Source organism: Mus musculus, chromosome 18 (assembly GCF_000001635.26).
Source record: "Mus musculus strain C57BL/6J chromosome 18, GRCm38.p6 C57BL/6J".
Lineage (NCBI taxonomy): Eukaryota > Metazoa > Chordata > Mammalia > Rodentia > Muridae > Mus > Mus musculus.
This window is the reverse complement of record NC_000084.6, coordinates 44,413,572-44,430,977: the sequence shown is the minus strand read 5'-3', so window position 1 is coordinate 44,430,977 and position 17,406 is coordinate 44,413,572. Positions and strand designations below refer to the sequence as shown.

At 42.4% G+C, this 17,406-nt stretch overlaps 2 protein-coding genes across 8 annotated transcripts in view; one reads left to right on the top strand and one right to left on the bottom strand.

Moving 5' to 3' along the window:
• Window positions 1-5,918, top strand: part of Mcc (mutated in colorectal cancers) — a 387,123-nt gene extending 381,205 nt beyond the window's left edge. For 5 of the 7 annotated variants that reach the window (XM_006526024.4, XM_030250510.1, XM_006526026.4 and 2 more), the window contains exon 17: window positions 911-5,842. In XM_006526024.4, the coding sequence (XP_006526087.1) occupies window positions 911-1,091 (181 nt within the window). In that variant the 3' untranslated portion in view covers window positions 1,092-5,842. Of the gene's footprint in view, window positions 1-910 lie in introns of all 7 variants that reach the window. The other 2 variants (NM_001085373.1, NM_001085374.1) reach the window with 1 other exon arrangement.
• A 90-nt stretch (window positions 5,919-6,008) lies between these two features.
• Window positions 6,009-17,406, bottom strand: part of Dcp2 (decapping mRNA 2) — a 44,470-nt gene continuing 33,072 nt past the window's right edge. Inside the window, exons 10-11 of the mRNA NM_027490.1 lie at window positions 15,550-15,601; window positions 6,009-13,412 (exon numbers count right to left, since the gene is read on the bottom strand). Coding sequence (NP_081766.1) covers window positions 13,249-13,412; window positions 15,550-15,601 — 216 coding nt within the window. The 3' untranslated portion in view covers window positions 6,009-13,248. The remainder of the gene's footprint in view (window positions 13,413-15,549; window positions 15,602-17,406) is intronic.

The following is a 17,406-nucleotide window of genomic DNA, read 5'->3' as shown; positions in this document are numbered from 1 at the left end:
AGGACTTCAGACTCTTTGTGCCTGTAAGGTATCTATTACTACTTCTTAGAAGCTAAACCTGAGACAGACTTTTAAAAGTTTTTATTCATTTACAAAACTCAAACTTAGTAGATATCACATTTTTTATGAAAAATACTATCTATCAAATTGTAACTAGAATGGCATTTTAGTTTTGTAAATATCACTAGCTTACTAAGGCACCTGGATTTTACAATCCACTCTGCCATCAATTTAAGACACGCGCCCCCCCCCCCCCAACCTCGAATGAGATTTTCGGACTCCCAGAAGGGTCTCTGTCTCTCTGTGTGCGTGTATATCTCCTCCCTCAAGTCACTCTTTAGAAACTCCAGCTCATGGTAACACAGTAGACCTGAAGGGACCCAATATCCTATTTTGGAGCAAAAAGAATATGGAGACATAGCTGGGCTCATCTACAGTAGGCCTAGGACCAGAATATAAGCCCATATTCTTTAGCTGATAGCATTTTCTTATAGCCCAAAGCATTAGAAAGTTGGAGTATAGACTTCTGCCCCTGTCCTGGGTGAGATAACACTTTATGTAACTCATACTTGACCATCTGTAGCTAGCAGTCATGAAACAACTATCCCTAGTAAAATTTCTAAAATTTAGCAACCTCTTTCTTATGTTTTGGATGGGGCCACTTTGGGCTGTTGGCTAACTCTTACTGTGTTAGGTGTTGGGTAACTCCTCTACAGCCTTGGCCTGGATAAGTCTGCTTAAGCCAAAATCCTAGACCTGGGCAGCTTATCTCTGGACCTTGGATTCTTCCTGGAGAGGCAAACCAAGCTCTTCAGAGCAGTGCTCTCGACCTGGTGACCCAGCTCGAAGCACAGGGTATCACTCATTCCTTGGGATGAATCTTTCCTCCTTTCCCTCTGTTCCCACACAGCAATCTGGTGGCTGCTTACGAGAAAGCAAAGAAGAAGCATCAAAACAAGCTGAAGAAGCTGGAATCTCAGATGATGGCCATGGTGGAGCGACACGAGACCCAAGTGAGAATGCTCAAGCAAAGAATAGCCCTGCTGGAGGAAGAGAATTCCAGGCCACACACCAACGAAACGTCACTCTAACAGGCACTCTGGCACCAAAGTTGGCTAACCTGGAGCAGCTCTGGAGTCCTCAGAAGAGGAAGGGCCCAGAGAAGGAGGGACTGTTGGGAGAAGAGTGGAAAGGTTGCATATAGGTCACGGGCTCCACCCTGGGGGGCGTGGTCACGACGGCACTGTGGATTATGTACCTATGTACTGGCTCCAGCTGCTCTTGGCTTGGCCACAAAGGGTGTCCACAATGGCTCCAGCCTCAAGATTAGCCACAACTTCTTTCAGAGTTCACCATTCCAGTTCTCAACTGTTCTGTGCAGTAGTGGAAATCCAGGCATCTGTGGATTTCCAAGTCTACCCATCCCCACCCCTGCCTCCTTTTTTTTTTTTTTTTTCCCATAGGTTGTTGACTTTTCTTTTGACACCTGGATTTCTTCCTGCCTCTTCCAAGGGAAAAGTGACAGTGTTGTATGTCTCCAGTATCTAGGGCTGGCGGCTTCCTGTAGCAGGCTCTGCTTTTCGGGTCCCATGGTACCAGATTCTTGAAATAAGGTCATGAAGAGTTAGTAGTTGGGAGTTACAGACCAAAGGATACACAAAGTGTTGCCACCGAGCATCCCAGACACAGTGCAGCTTCAAATAGAGCAATGCCTGGGCTGTGTGTAGACCGTTGTGCTCTAGACCAATAAAAGCATCTTCCATTTTTATTTTAGAGGCAGGGCTCAGATTCCCTTCTAGCAAGAGTAAAATTTAGAACACTCTTGATTTATGTAGAGAAGCCAATATTTTACCATGGGTTTTTTTCCAGAACAGAGAAAAAAAACAGTATTCGCTCTCACCCAGCCCAGGGCACTATAATAGCTCCTATTTTGAATCAAAACCTAAGCCACTTTTGAGCATCTGTGGGCCCTGCCTCCCTAAAGGCAAGAGGCTTGGTGACCCTTACTGTTGTACAAAATTGTTCCCACCTATTTAACAGCGCGCCACTAAACCTTTAGCCTCTGACTGGATGAGGGAATGGCCGACAGGCTTCCTAAGCTAACCGGTGACTGGGAGGCAGGTTCCAAGTACCTGAACTCTGGGAGGTATTCCAGACTCATTTAGTTCCTAGTATAGCCTTTACTGTTTTGCCTTCTGCTGTTCATGGGTACAATTACAGAGCAGCTTGGCTTTTTAGCTTTTTCCCCCTCTCCTGTAGCCCCTAATACATTCATCTGCTCTGAGAAATGGGTCCAACTGCCCTGGTTACCTAGGTGAAAGATGCTGCATAAATGGCCATGTTGTTGCTGTAGACTCCTGGCTATGGGTGGGTGTGCTTTCAGAAAGCAAACACAAGTTCCTCAGCCTCCTGGGCAACAAGGAAAGATATTCTGGCCTTCTCCTATGACAGAGACAGACAGACAGACCCAGAAGCTCAACAGCTCTTCCTTCTCAGACCAGTGCCAAGCCCTTCATCTGGCAGAGTAACACCAGCGTGACTGGTTTGAGTCAAGGCCTGGCTTGTGCGTGCTGACGGCTTTCTAGCCTTCTGTTGATAGAAGGCTAGAAACACCAGTGATGTTTTCTGTGTTCACCTTTTGAGGTAAAGTTGTATTTGTTATGCAGAAAATGTGTAGGTAAAAACATCTATGACCTCTCTGCCACCCCAAGAATTGGTAAAATTAGCTTTCAGTTTGTCTGTCTGTTTCCAGCTATGCTCAAAAATGTCTGCCCCCTGAGCAAACTGGAATAGGCATGGCTGTCCTGGAGACACCACGGTCCAGGTAAGGGATGCTTGTTAGACTTCCTGTTCTGACCATCCGGATGCAATGATGGACAGCAGGTGATGCTCTGAGTGATCAAGAGAATGCTCAGATGCAAGTTAGGAAGGGATGACAGGCTGCCTGCCGAGGTTTGCTCCCTCCCCACAGCCTGAAAAAAATCCAAGAACCCTTACTTCTAGGTCCACAGTTCCTCCGCAGGGAAGCCCCGAAAGCAATGATCCTACCTGGCCTTAGAGTCTGCGTTTCTAAGTACATAAATATATGGTGACTTGGTGAAAACGTTGGCAATGTCCAGTTTTTTGAATAAATGGGAAAGGGCTATACAACCTTTTCCTTGTAACTGTCGATGTTGGTTGAGGGTGAAGCAAGAAGACATTTGCTTATGTGAATTATGGAAGCTACTGAACTGCACTGATTAAATACATGATAGCAGGTGCCTAGGTAATTTTCCTTTTTGTTTAACCGGGCGCTTCCTGAACCAACTTTTAAATAGGAAATGGTTTCTATTAACATGTCTATTCAGGCAAACAAATTATCTTGATTCTAATTTGTATGAGGTTAAAAAAACCTACTGTAGATCTCTGTAGGCAGTCACCTTTCCTAATCAAAGCCAATTTTGGTTCATCAAAAATAGGCAGAACAAAAAGGCCCATCAGGAACCACTTCATAGTTTCCTTGGACTGTACTCCCCATTCTGAACTGAGGTGGATAAACTCAACTCGGGCAGCGGGAATAGGCAAAGGAGACATCTATCTATGACTGGCTCTGGTACACTGCAACCAAGCCCAGGTATATCCGCCAAGTGTGCCTTGCCTTGTGCCGGTAAGAAAGCCTCCACTAGAGTCATAATAAAGGCTGTCATGTGATCAGACAGTTGAGACCTACCCTTCTCCCCCGTGTCATACTCCTGGTGTACATGAGTGCTCAGTGTCCCCAGTGGGACCTTCCACTCACTCCATTCTGTGCTGATGATATGTACGTGCCTGAAACTGGATGGTACCTTTAACTGACACTTAGAAAGCTTTTATTAGCTTAAGTGCGCATATCCTTCCAGATGCATGTATGCACAAGGTCTTCCTCAGTACCTGCAGCAGAACTTTACAAGGGCTTCAGAGAACTCTAAATTAGAGCTTTGGCAGGGTTCTTATAAGGAAGAGCAGGCCGAGCCACACAGCCTTAGGTGTTTATTCTAAAAACTGTTAGAAGAGGCTTAATAAGGACCTTGCCACCGTGAGGGAGACCTGGAAGTCTTCTAGTTCCTACATACAGACATTACCTTAACAGAAAGGAAATGCTTTTCAGTTTTTTTTTTTTTTCTCCATCATTGGCGTGGACCAAAACTACCAGGCTTCTGTATTCTATACATTATGGCCCACAAAAAACTCTACGCAACAATATAAAATGTTAGAGCTGCCAAGAGTTAAGGTTTTATCATGTTCAAAGAGAAAAGAGTGTAGAGAAAAGCATGAACCCCTCGCTCTGCTCTTATTGGTCCAAACACTTCCTTCTGTAAATGCTTTCGGTGATAAATGTTTGATTGGGTGTACGTCCAGTCATCATATGAACACAGTGCCCTAAGAGCAATCACGTTCACTAAGTGTACAGTGTCACCGACTGAACGATGCTCAGTGTTTTTAGAGCCCAACAGAGAACAAATTCTTTGTTGGCTAAAATTTCTGCCCTGATCTTCATTAGGGTATAGTCCTCGTGAAGAGCGGGGATGGGCAAACGTCCAAGAGCTTCAGCACCAGTATTTTCCTTCTGCGGCACACTGCAGATATAACTGGGGAAGAAATCAGCAACTGACTTTGTTTAGCCAATGTAAAGCAGGAATGGCTTGCTACAAAACCCACCCCCACCCTTGAAGTGTTCTCGCAATGGAACCCCCATGTTTACACAGGTCAGCTCTGAACCCACGGCCTCCCATCTCGATTCACTTTCTTTCTTTCTTTCTTTCTTTCTTTCTTTCTTTCTTTCTTTCTTTCTTTCTTTCTTTCTTTCTTTCTTCCTTCCTTCCTTCCTTCCTTCCTTCCTTCCTTCCTTCCTTCCTTCCTTCCTTCCTTTCTTTCTTTCTTTCTTTCTTTCTTTTTTTTTCGAGACAGGGTTTCTCTGTAGCCCTGGCTGTCCTGGAATTCACTTTGTAGACCAGGTTGGCCTCGAACTCAGAAATCCGCCTGCCTCTGCCTCCCAAGTGCTGGAATTAAAAGTGTGCGCCACCACGCCCGGCTTCGATTCATTTTCTAATCACCTTTGTGTTCATCTCAGATGCTGTGACCCCAGCGAAACTGAGCACGCTTGTAGAGAGGAAGATATTTTCATATGGGCAAACATTACAATTTTGGTAGTCCAATATAATACGTGGTCTGATATTTTGAAGATGTGTTCAAAAAGAAAAAGCTGCATCCCAGAAACAAGAGTCACTGCTGGGTAACACCACCCTTGATTATTTGATCTTCCAAGTCTCTCATTGCTAACTACCCCACGTGCCCGCTCAGCAGCACGGAGCGGGTTCTGTAGAGAACTCCACGAGCACGCAGATGCTCTACCATTCGTTCTCCTCTCCATGGCTGAACTGTGGAAGAGGTTGGTTGTAGAGTCCACAGTGTTCCTGCCGGACACCTACCTTCAAGAGCCCGGTAACAATAAGTTTGTTAGGACCTGATGCAAAGATTACAAATGTTCACTTCGATTTCTAATCTGCTTTTAGACATAATGTTAACTTACTTTGCATGAAATTTAACTTTTTTATCCATTGAAAATGTGCTTTTTATACCACTTGAATTAGAAAACCCTGCTTGAATGTACTGCTTCTGAAGCACACGTGACTGTGTTTGCATCTGTCAGTGATGTTCTGCTCGTATGGAAAGTGTCATTTGAAAGTGGCTACTAAACACTGTTCTATACCTTGTAATTTTTAGACTCACTGTAGCTTTAAATGTTTCCAGATGCCTTTGGTTTTTAGCTGCTGTAAAATAGCTAATTTGTGTTATTTGATATAGAATTGTTTAAAAAAAAAAACTCCATTTATTTATACAGAGACATTTATAATATTTTACAAACGTTCTTATATTCTGAATAAATATTTCTAATTCCATTCTGTATTTGGATTTAATTAAAGAGAAAGGATGTAGGAGCTAGATGTAAGATGACGATTTCAGATCAAAAGAACAAAAAAACCACAAAATTCTCATTTATCATCAATTTTTATTTGGTTGTCTTCACATACAGCATAAACAGAAGTTTCTCTACTGAAAACAGGAAAAAAAGTTTCAAGAAGTCTAAACCTAGGAGATAGCAAGCAGTTTCATAGCACATCAGGAGTGTCGAAACACAGACTTTCTGCTCCATGGAAAGATGACAACATAGTTACGTAGCTGAGGACTCTCCTGCCTGAGAGGGAGGGGCAATAGGACACTCTGCTGGACATTCTGCCTGGTTCTGGCTCAAGCCTAAGAACCACTGCACGTTACAGGTCGGATTTTTATCTCCTGCCCACCACTGTACTGCAGCTTAAGAGCCAAGCCGACCTGAGATAAAGGTGACATTCCCACAGGCCACTTTCATCTCTGAATAAATTCTACCTTTTATATTTCTATGAATGCGAACAACTTCTCATGTTTATCCTATACATTCCTAGCCTTTCTGGTCCAGAGTAATAACCAGTAACAGCAATGACTTTAAACAGAACAGAACCAAAGGCAGAGCAGTAACTGTGCCCAAGCAGCCCAGTTTATGGGTAATTCCTTACAGACAGAGTTAGAGCAAAGCTCACAGTATTCGACAGAAAGCCAGCGTGGGTGGCCTTCCATCACTGTCAGTGCATTCTTTACAGTATGGTTTTAGCTCCTAAACTAGTGTGCATCACACTGAAAAGCTGTTAGATGTTACAGCACAGGTGTCGGGTCACCCCACATCTTTGGAAGGGCGGTGGGTGCTCCAGCATCACTAATTCACAGACCCGAGTCACTAGAAATTTATGAGTTACATCGATGTAGGTGAAAAGCAGTTCCAATTATTCATAAACACCAAACTTGGGGGAGGGGCTCACTAAATAAATGTAGCACTAAAGGATGTTGTCACACTACAGTAAACCCAACGAGCTATTTTGGGGGTTCCTCTTTGGTTTCCCTAAATGTTTGACTAATAACTACAGTAAAGCAAATACTTTCCTATTATCATAGACATAATCATGTAAAGGATTTGCTTACATCTTTCTCCCAATAAAATATAAAGCGTCGTTATAAGTCTGGCAGAGATTCTATGTTAAATCATTTTATATAAGACAAAACCAATTAATGAAGAAACAGTTTACAAATCTACTTATTCTGAAGCCTAGGTTTTTCACTGAATATTGTATCATTAATGAAGCAATTTCACCAAAATTCATGTACCAGCTTTTTGTAGCTTCTATGACTCTGCATGTTTACAACTTTCCCAGACATACCTAGAATTAAACTGTTTGAAAACTACACTGTTTAGGAACATCAGGTCTTTACAGCAGAGTGTAAACTACTACAAACCAAAGACACAGTGCATAAAAATATCCAAATTTTATTCACTTTTGCACCCAAACTATGCTTCAATTTTGTTAAACTTACCCCCGCCCATTTTCCACCCACAACACCCCCCCAACCCCACCCCCAACCCCTGCCTCCAGACAGGGTTTCTCTATGTAGCCCTGGCTGTCCTGGAACTCACTCTGTAGACCAGGCTGGCCTCAAACTCAGAGACTCTCCTGCCTCTGCCTCCCAAGTGCTGGGATTACAGGTGGGCATCATCTCTACTGGCCTGACCTAAGACTATCCAAATTAAGAGAATATCACTTAAAATAGCTAAATACATGAACATTCATGAAGATTCATTACGGTTTCATTGAAGCCAACAGATTATTTGAATTATACATAAGTCTAGTAAGTCAATACTCATTTTTACAACTACCATAAGATTTAAAACTTATCAGTAAATATAAAAAAATAGTTTTCAAAAACTAGAAGTTAATGGTTTCACTGTTTTGCCCTATTTGCTGAACTGAAAAAAAAATTACTATTTACACAACAGAAGTGAATTGTCTCTTGTCCTAATTTCAAACAACATGTAAAATGAAAGGCTCAGCTCCTTCTTGGATTCTTGCATTTGACACTTAACAGTAACTTGTGAGACATTCAAACACAGCCTAAAATGTGCTGCACAGTCACAGTGAAATGCAGAGTCCTGCAGGACCAGCCCATGCTCTCCCAAGGCACCGTGCACGTCACGTGTCCTATCCACTGCCGCTCACACTCCACAAGTATTACTGCATCTCTCCAGCCACGGCCAGCGTCGGACACCGACCTCATGGCCGCGCCTCTGCTTGCATTCGCGCCTCTGCTGAGCACTGCAAAGGCTGTGCTAAATGCCTTAAAGCTTGAGAAATGGCTTTTAAAATGTCCAACTGTGTCCCAAATGCTTCACCAGTCTAGAGCTACCGTTTTACACATTTGGATCAAATAATTAAAATTAGAAAGCACCCTACCTTCTACTTTAAAAGCTCACTATCCTAAGAACTGAGTGTTAGGAAATGCTGCCCGTTCCACTCTAAAGCTACCAACGAGAACCTCAAAGTGTTTTCTGTGCTCCCACACCAATTTCACAGCTATAGACACTGACTTGAGAGAACACAGCCCTTTTATCTACTTGAGGCTCAGGAGTTAAACTTACAGCAAATTCTCATGGTGTCAGATGTATTAGAGACGTAGCACAAACAAAAAGCCTGAGAAATACTGAAACAGATGCTCAGAAAAGGACACTTAACAAACTAGTAACAATATCAACAAAACCACCCCCGCCCCCTAGCTGACACACTTACCTTCCACCAAAGAGCTGATGTCCACTAGGAGGACCAAGTCACACCCTGAAACTGATACTCCTGGGGTTCCTTTTCCCAGAGGGCCCTTAGTCAATCCTGCCCAACTAGTCACATCTTGAGGTGAATTCCTTTTAAACTGTGACAGAGACACAGACCCAACCCCTGTGCTACACTAAGACTCCAGATTAATGTAATCTCTTTATGGATGGCTTCAAATTAGATATTCCACTCTGAACATGTCTCAAAATGAAGCCTCTGAGCTTTAACACGAAGTACAAAGATGTATACAGGGAAAACCTAAACAAACAACCTTCCTGATGAACTACGTTGACAGAAATGCCCTTTCATCCAGTTCTACCCAGGAGGGTGGGCTGAGTCTCCATTATTCAATGGCTGTAGAGTACTTCAGTGACAAATGCTGTTTGTCACAAGGAAAGTGCTGCCAGCATTTGCACATGACTGTGCAACACTCTGGGCTACCTTGTTATCAACAACAGAGAGGGTGAGAGCTCTGGCAGAGGGCCTGGGTTCCATTTCCAATTGCTCTGAACCCCAGTTCCGGGGGGTGGAGGGGGGCGGGTTATCCGACACACTTTTTCTGACCTCCCTGGGCACCACAGGCACACATGTGGTATACAAACAAATATACAGGCAAAACATACATACACATTAAAAACAAATTAAAGTAATGACAAACCAAACAAACAAACAAAACCCAAACTCAGCCTAGAGCTTGACAGAATCAACACAGAAAGGACTCGAACACTGGTCCTTAGAGCGAAAAAAATTCCATTAGCAACCATGGACTGCTTGGCGATCATACTTAGAAAACAATACTTCACCAAGGAATAGAAAATGCCTGGAAAGAACTGCATGCTCAATTCTGCTTGGGCAGGGGGTGACCACATTTCTCCCCTGAGCATCCTTCCAGGAAGCACTCAAGTGCCAAATGCGTAGTAGTTTCTTCCTCACTCCTCCCAGCAACTGCTATCTGTTCTTTTCAAGATCCTTTCCCACAACACACTTAAAACAGCAAAACCCTTATGACAAATCTCATTCTGCTGATCTCAACCTGCCTTCTGACCTAGGCTTCAGGAGTGACAATCCTACATATATTGATAGGAAGGTGTGGAGAGGCCTTCTATAAGCCCATTTCTAGGCTTTTAAGAAACTATACAAATGTATTCTGAAGTGTTAGGACACCAGCTGTACTGAGCTCTAAGGAGTAACACTACATACACAAAGGTGAAGAATACCATTAGACCTGGGAGTGGTGTCCTTTGCTGATGGTCAATTCTAGTTATAACACGTTTGAACCTCTTTTCTCAATAATAATAATACACAATAACCCAACTCAAAAACAGAAGAAGTATTAATGAATACAACCATGAATAATAATACAAAGAAAATACTGCCTCAGAGAACATGGACACAACAGCTGTCATTAAAATCTCCAACATGGCACGCATAGACACAGCAAAGGCCAAGAGGCATTATGGGAATAAAACCTGTCCAGCCAGTTATCATTTCGAGGTCCCACTCTCTCCTTACTGTTGAACTAATGCTAGAGAAACAGGACTGGTAAGGAATTTGGTAATGAAATGTTTTTTAATGCACACAGGTGCCAGTCCTTGACATTTTTAGAAAACACAGTATTTTATAAAGGAATCTGATTCCTGTGGCCATTCTCTTAGATTTGTATTTTTATTGACATTACATGTAAATTATTAAAGCCTCCCAAAAAAAGCCTAGCCAAGTCTTACAGCATAATATTAATCTGCTATATAGCTAATTACTAATTAGTATTTAATATAAAAATAATGATATTCAAAGGTCAAAGCAGCAAGCAGTGACCACAATCCCTCTGACAGTTCTGGGCAACTATCTTTCACATATTGGTACAGAAATCTAGTTAGCTCTTTCAACATGGCTCACCAAGTTTTCCAAGCTATCCGATCTATTGGGTTTTCCAGCCCCTCCAAGTGCTCATGTCTCAGGATGGAATCTCTGTTTGAAATCCTAGAGTCATTCATTCACTATTTCTTAACAAAATCTTACAGAAAGTATGTAAACTGTATCCTTTGTCTCTTTGAGTACAATGGTTGAGGACAAAGTTATTAAACATTCTTCCAACCACTTAAGTTACACATAAAAGCACCTACAAACTTAGACTTAAAAAGATTCACAGTGCACTGCACCTCGGAACACATGCAGTTGGATCCTAAGGATGTTTAAAAGCGATTTTAAAGTCTCACCTCTCAAACACAAATAATAATAAGGCCGACGTATCTACTGTTCCCTCTAGAGTCTGTCTCTAAATGCGGCACTACACAGAAGCACATTACTGCATATTCAGAGTCCTCATCACTAGATCCTATGAAGAAACGCTAACATAGCTCAGAGAAGAAATCCCGTCCTGTGCTAAATATGGTCTCCCAGCTAAACTGTACAGTGAAGAAGTGTGTACGCTGGACTTACATTAACAAGAACACCAACTTAACATTTTCTGCATAGTTGAGTCACATCACACATACAAACCTTACTCTCTCAACATTTCAGCCTGTTGAGAGACCTAAAGCCTAAAGTTATTGTAAATGCACCCCAACCATGCCCTTGCTTTGTTCCACAGTGCATTAAATGAAGCAGCACATCACTGGTTGGTTCTTACAGTCAACCACTTTAAGGGCCATGGACCTTGTGCTAGCTAGTTGATTTTGCTCTAGTATGGAGAGCTGAGAATCCAACCTCTACAGGCACCAGGGACTGACTGAAGTGCTCACTTAAGAAGAATATCTCTCTCTCTCTCTCTCTCTCTCTCTCTCTCTCTCTCTCTCACACACACACACACACAATGGTTTCTTGGTGACAGTCAGGGAGTGACAGTGGCTCACTGCCAGGCAAGCTTCAGTTTTCACTCCCTTAACCATTTAACAGAAATCTGGAATGCTGGGACCAATTATAAATATGGCTCAAGAAGACCCAAGCAAAGCAGCTGTATTTCTGACAAGAACAGTAAGGGCTTCCAAACACAATCATATAATGCATTAAAAAGCAAAGGTCACAGAAGGATTCACAAAGTAGTCGCATAGAAGATTCCAAACATACTGTATCACTGTGAAGTCTCCTGCTTAGCACCGAGTGACACTTTCATGAATAAATATAATTTCTTCTTTAAAATCAGTCATTTAAAAGCTAAAGCAAAGTAGTAATACCAAGTGAATTCCTTACAATAATAGCCCTTCCTTTTAAGTCCCATGGGGTTAGGCAGAACCCCCAGTTAAATAGGCTACATATACAGCATAGAGATTTCTATAGTACTATTTATAAGCAGAGATATACTTTGTGGATACCACTTGTTAAAACCGCACACGACAGACGCACGTGTACACATGCACTCTAACAGCACAGTCCACCCCAGAAGAGATTCTCAGCGAGGTCAGGGGCAGCCAACATCATATTGCCTCCTTAAAGCTCTGGTGATTGTCCTCAACAACAGGCGATCTCTGCAAAGTGGGCACTGTCACCCGTGTTTGGTTTAAGAATTCTGAAGGAGCAAAATACAAAATACATTCCTACGTGTGATCTAAGTACATTACTTCAAGGGTCGGTCCCCTAGTGACATGCTGGACTTACTGGTAAACTGCAGATCCCCTTCTTTCTCACGTTGTAACTCAGGGGCTTCAAGATATTAATGAAAAGCATGTCAGTCTAGTATTACTGCAAACTGGAACCTAACATAATACCAGCTTACACAGATCAACGTTGAGATGCAATATAGAACTAAGAATGAAGTTTTCCACACAGACTCACAACTAGAATACGCATAGACGTTTCACACAGGCATAATCACGACACAATACTGAACGGACGGAGGCAGGAGAGTCAAGGCATGACCTGGAGTAACTGTCAGCTATTGCTTCCATGCTCTCTGCTCCAGCACTCACAGGTTTTTGACAGCAAACATCAGAGCTCAATATCCACAGCATCAGCTCCCCACTGACTCCATCTCTCTCCAGGCTGTGGATGTGGTCCTGATGAAGTGCTCGAGGTTCACTGTGCAGCTCCAGTTGGAAGGTTAGACTCTCAGTGGTTAGAGGCAGAGATGAGTAAACGCCTGCATCCTCACCTCACGGTTCAGCTCTGATGCCCAGTACATTGGTAACTGGGGTTTTAAGTTCCTTTAAGTTTTCAATAAGCAAGCTTTTTGCAATCACTAAGATGGGGAGGTGAAACACTCCTATTGACATGGCTACTTGCTGATGATGCAATCAAAACAACTCTTGATGAGAATATAAAACAAAACACAGTCACACAAAAATAAGGGAGAGACAAAAAAAAACACAGGCAACTAAAACTTGGTTCCAAACACTGAAATGGTAAATCCATATAAAAAGTTCTAAATGCATTTACAGTGCAAACTTGTGTTTCTTTCTAGTTTCTCGTCTGTACAGAACATCTCTTTAGAAACATGGCCTCCCTGCACTTCTTTCAGATACCTGAGAAAGGTAAGGCTTGAGGAGACAGCCACTCACACGCAACAGGTCTCAGATCGAGGGACTTCTGCAATACTCTTGCTGGCTCAAAGGTCCAAGATTTTCATTATAGCATTTTGGTCAAACTTGAAACTCAGAAAGGCTCTGGATGAAAATGGGAACTTGCAATGTCCGTTGCATGCCACAGAATGTCCCTCAGCATGTTCTACCGACGGCTCTTCACCAGAACAAGGCAGGTCACATGTGGCATCTGCTTAGGAAACAGAATTAGTAGACAATAACTCAGAAAGTTAACCAGAAATTGCCTTTCACGCACTCACATGTTTAAGTTAAGTCTTCCTGACTCGATCCTAAACACCTCACTTTAGGATTCAGTGGAATCGGTTACTGCTTATTTCTACTTATTTCTATTAATTCAGATATTTAGCCTACCTTTTAAGACCCCTGCTTTCGAAATGGGCATGTTTTTAGCACCTATATTTGTATTTTGTGCAACAGTAACCAAAGCTCCTTGGCAGAGGTTATTATAAAAATTACAATTTAAAAAAACTGTAAAGATTAGAAGTATAGGAAAATACAGTTGAAGTTATCAAATTTTAGTAGATTAAAACAGAAAACCTCAAAAGCTTTTTGACAACCAGTCTTAGCAATGCCTTTTAGATACAGTACCAAAAGTCAAAAGAAACATGTGAAAACACATCAATTCTAACTGCTAATGGTAAGCCCCATGTTTAGAAGACAAGCATAGCTTTCCATAGTAAGGTTAGAGCATCTTTGTTCATTTCTTACTCTTGTGTGTGCTCACGTCATGTGAGAGCAAGAGCACATGCATGGCATGGTGCACACATGTGGGTCAGATGACAACCTCATGTATCTGTCAGTCCATGCCTTCCACCTTGAGATGGGCACTGGGATTAAACATGTGCGCTGACATGTGTGGCTACACAGGGTTTTAGGGCTATCTTCTCAGACCCAGAACAGCTCTTTTAGACAGTTTTTGATTTCATTTGTTTTAACAATTGGTTAAGTCAAGTTACTAAAAGGTCAACTCTGGTATCTGCTCCTAGAGGTGGAGGTGATTCAATTAACCATCTCAGGACCATGCCATCAATGAATCATTGGTGGATATGCATGTGAACATTGTCTTTAAATATTTAAAAAATAAAGAAAATAATGCTCTTCATTCCTTTGTCTTTTTTTTTTGTTTTTGTTTTTGAAGCAAGTTTTCTCTGTATAGCCCTGACTCTTTTGGAACTTGTTCTGAAGACCAGGCTGGCTTCAAACTCAGAGATCCACCTGCCTCTGCCTCCTACATGCTGGGATTAAAGGTGTGCACCACCACGCCCAAAACTCTTCACTTCATACGAGTTTTCAGTATGAAAGGTTTTGATGAATATGTAACCACAGCACAAGGAAATGTCATACTATTCAGATAAGCACCTAAGAAAAAGTGTACTATACTTTTAAGTGACATTAATTAATCAAACATCAGTGGCACTAACATAACTTTGCATGCTCATTATGGTCAATTTCTCTGGTGGTCTGAGTGAGAGTTGCCCATTACCTCACAGTTACATATTTAGTCCCCAGGTGAAGGACCATTTGGAAGGATTAGGGGGTGTGCCCTTGTGGGAAAAAGTGTGTTGCTGGGGGTGGGTTCTGAGGTTTCTAAAGTCCACCTCAGGCTCAACATCTCTCTCTGGCTGCTGTCTGTAGGTCAGGATATAAAGTTCTTAGCAACTTCCCTAGCGCCTTGCCTGCCGGCTGCCATAATTCTCTGAACCCGTAAGCAAGCCCTCAATTAAATGCTTTAAGAGTTGCTTTGGTCACAGTGTATCTTCATGGCAATAAAATAGTGCCTAAGATAGTTTCCACGCCAGACACACTACCTTCCACATGTGAGGAAGGAGAAGCAGCATCATTTAAGAAAAGGCTATGCTTAAGAGCACTTCACAAAGTAATTAAAGAGTTAAAGGGAGTTAAAATTGTAGTTTCTGTCATAAAATAGAGATTTAAAAGTATTTTTCTTCTTATTCTTGTTTAAAGAACAGATGAATAAAAGTTCCTTAAGTCGATCCCATTACTTAGAGAGGCAGAAGGAGAATGAGGCGCCCTCATTGCCACATCCCCACTCCCCCAGCCAGAAGCCAGGGTTCATGACATTTATTTATGGGGATCCAGGGCCTGACAGTTCCAGGGCATTCAGCACAAGTGATGCTATCTGCATCACTTATTAGTAATTCCTTCCAGCCAGTCTCTTCCCAGAGAACCTCACACGTGAACTTTCTGCAGCACACAGGCGGCCCATCCTGTGTAACCATCACCACCACACAGCCCACCAACATCACAGCCCCCACAGGACATAGTTTAGAGAGGAAACGGCTTGCCTGTCTCGAAGTTGTCCTGAAGTTTCCGTGGATGCAGCTTCTTTTCACATTTCTATTAGAACAAACACATGAACAGCACAGCCTCTTGTTACACTTACTTATTAACACTCGAGACAGACACATGATCAAACATCTCAAGAAGGAAACTAAACTAGGAATCTAACCAGCAGGTTCTTATAAAGCCCAACTTTTGAACACTTTGGAGAACATGTCATGACGATGAACACTAGCATGTACAGCTTCCCCCTTTGCACAGGACTGTCCCACATACCCTCCCGCTATCCCAGTGCTAGGAATCAAACCCAGGGCCTGCCCTACACAAGGCACACGCAGCTCTGCAGTGAACAGCACCCCCAGTTCTAACTAACTGCATGTGGACAACATTCCTTCCCGACAAGCGCAGACCACTACTGTCGCTCCTGCTGACCCAGGGTGGTCTACGGCAGAGACCCTCAGTGCTGCAACATTACAATGCCAACTTCTTGGCAAACTTTCAAGTTTTTCTCTGTAAAAACAAGCAGCAAATCTTACACTTTGTCTACATACTCAGAGACACACCATTCAGCACTCAGACTTTTCATCTCTTCCTGCCTGTGGGGCAAGGCATTAACACATTTTAACAGCTGTCCTGTGATTTAGAGGACAGTGTTGTGAAACAGCCCAGGCTGGCCCTAAACTGGAGACTCCTGTCTGTGATTTGTGTGGCTGACCTCTGTGACCTCTCACAGGCCAGTCTGCTTTGTATTTATTACTGTTTTTCCTTTAGAAACTTAAAAATGTTTTAAAATTTTATTATTAAAAAAATTTAAAAAACAAAACAAAACAAAAAACCACCAAAACCCTACAACCCAGCAAATCCCCAAATCTGTGAGTTAGAACTAGAAAGACAACCCACTTCACACCCTGTCCATTAGCACACACAGCCCCTCCTTACCCACTCACACTTCTACAGTATAATGTAGAAAGAACAAGATAGGATAAATACCAGGGCAAAGAAGCTTTTTCAAAAAAAAAAAAAATCTCAAAAACTTCCAATTTGTCACATCAAATCTCAAAAGACAAATGGAACTTTTTTAATGAGTTAAATTTACACAGTAACTTGGTAAGAGATATCGGCATAGCATTATCATTAAAGAAATATTTTCTAACTTTTGTTAGAAGTCTTTGGAACATCTATTGCTGATTGTCTTGTTTTTGGTAGCAAAAATGTGAGAAGTCTGACAATAAACAGATAAACTTTAGTTTACTGGTGGACTTGGTATACCCAAGTCAAGTAACCCTAGGGGACTAAGTGTGCTAGGTCGTTTTATGTCAACCTGACACAAATTAAAAATCATTTGAGAGGAGGGAACATAAAGAAACGCCTCAGTAGGCAAGCCAGTAGGGCAGTTTCCTACTTAGTGACCAGTGGGGAGGACCCGCCCATTGTGGGCGGTGCTACCTCTGGGCTGGTGGTCCTGGGATGTATAAGGAAGCAGGCTGAGCAAGCCATGAGGAGCAGGGCAGTAAGCCTCACCCCTCCATGGCCTCTGCATCCGCTCCTGCTCCAGGTTCCTGCCCTGCCTGAGTTCCTGTCCTGACTTCTTCAATGACGGACTGTTAGATGGAGCAGTGAGAGATATAAACCCTTTCGTTCCGTAGCTGCCTTCCACGGTCTTATCACAGCGACAGTCACCATAATTAAGACACTCAGGTTAACAGCTTTTTTGATTTTTTTTTTTACATTCAAAGTTATAAGTTTCTGATATAACAGACTTTCTTAAAGACATGGCAAACAAGTGACATAACAAGTAGAAAATCCACCATACAAGTGTCAAGACTTTAACATAAAAGATCAGTAAAGATGCTAAACTCTCT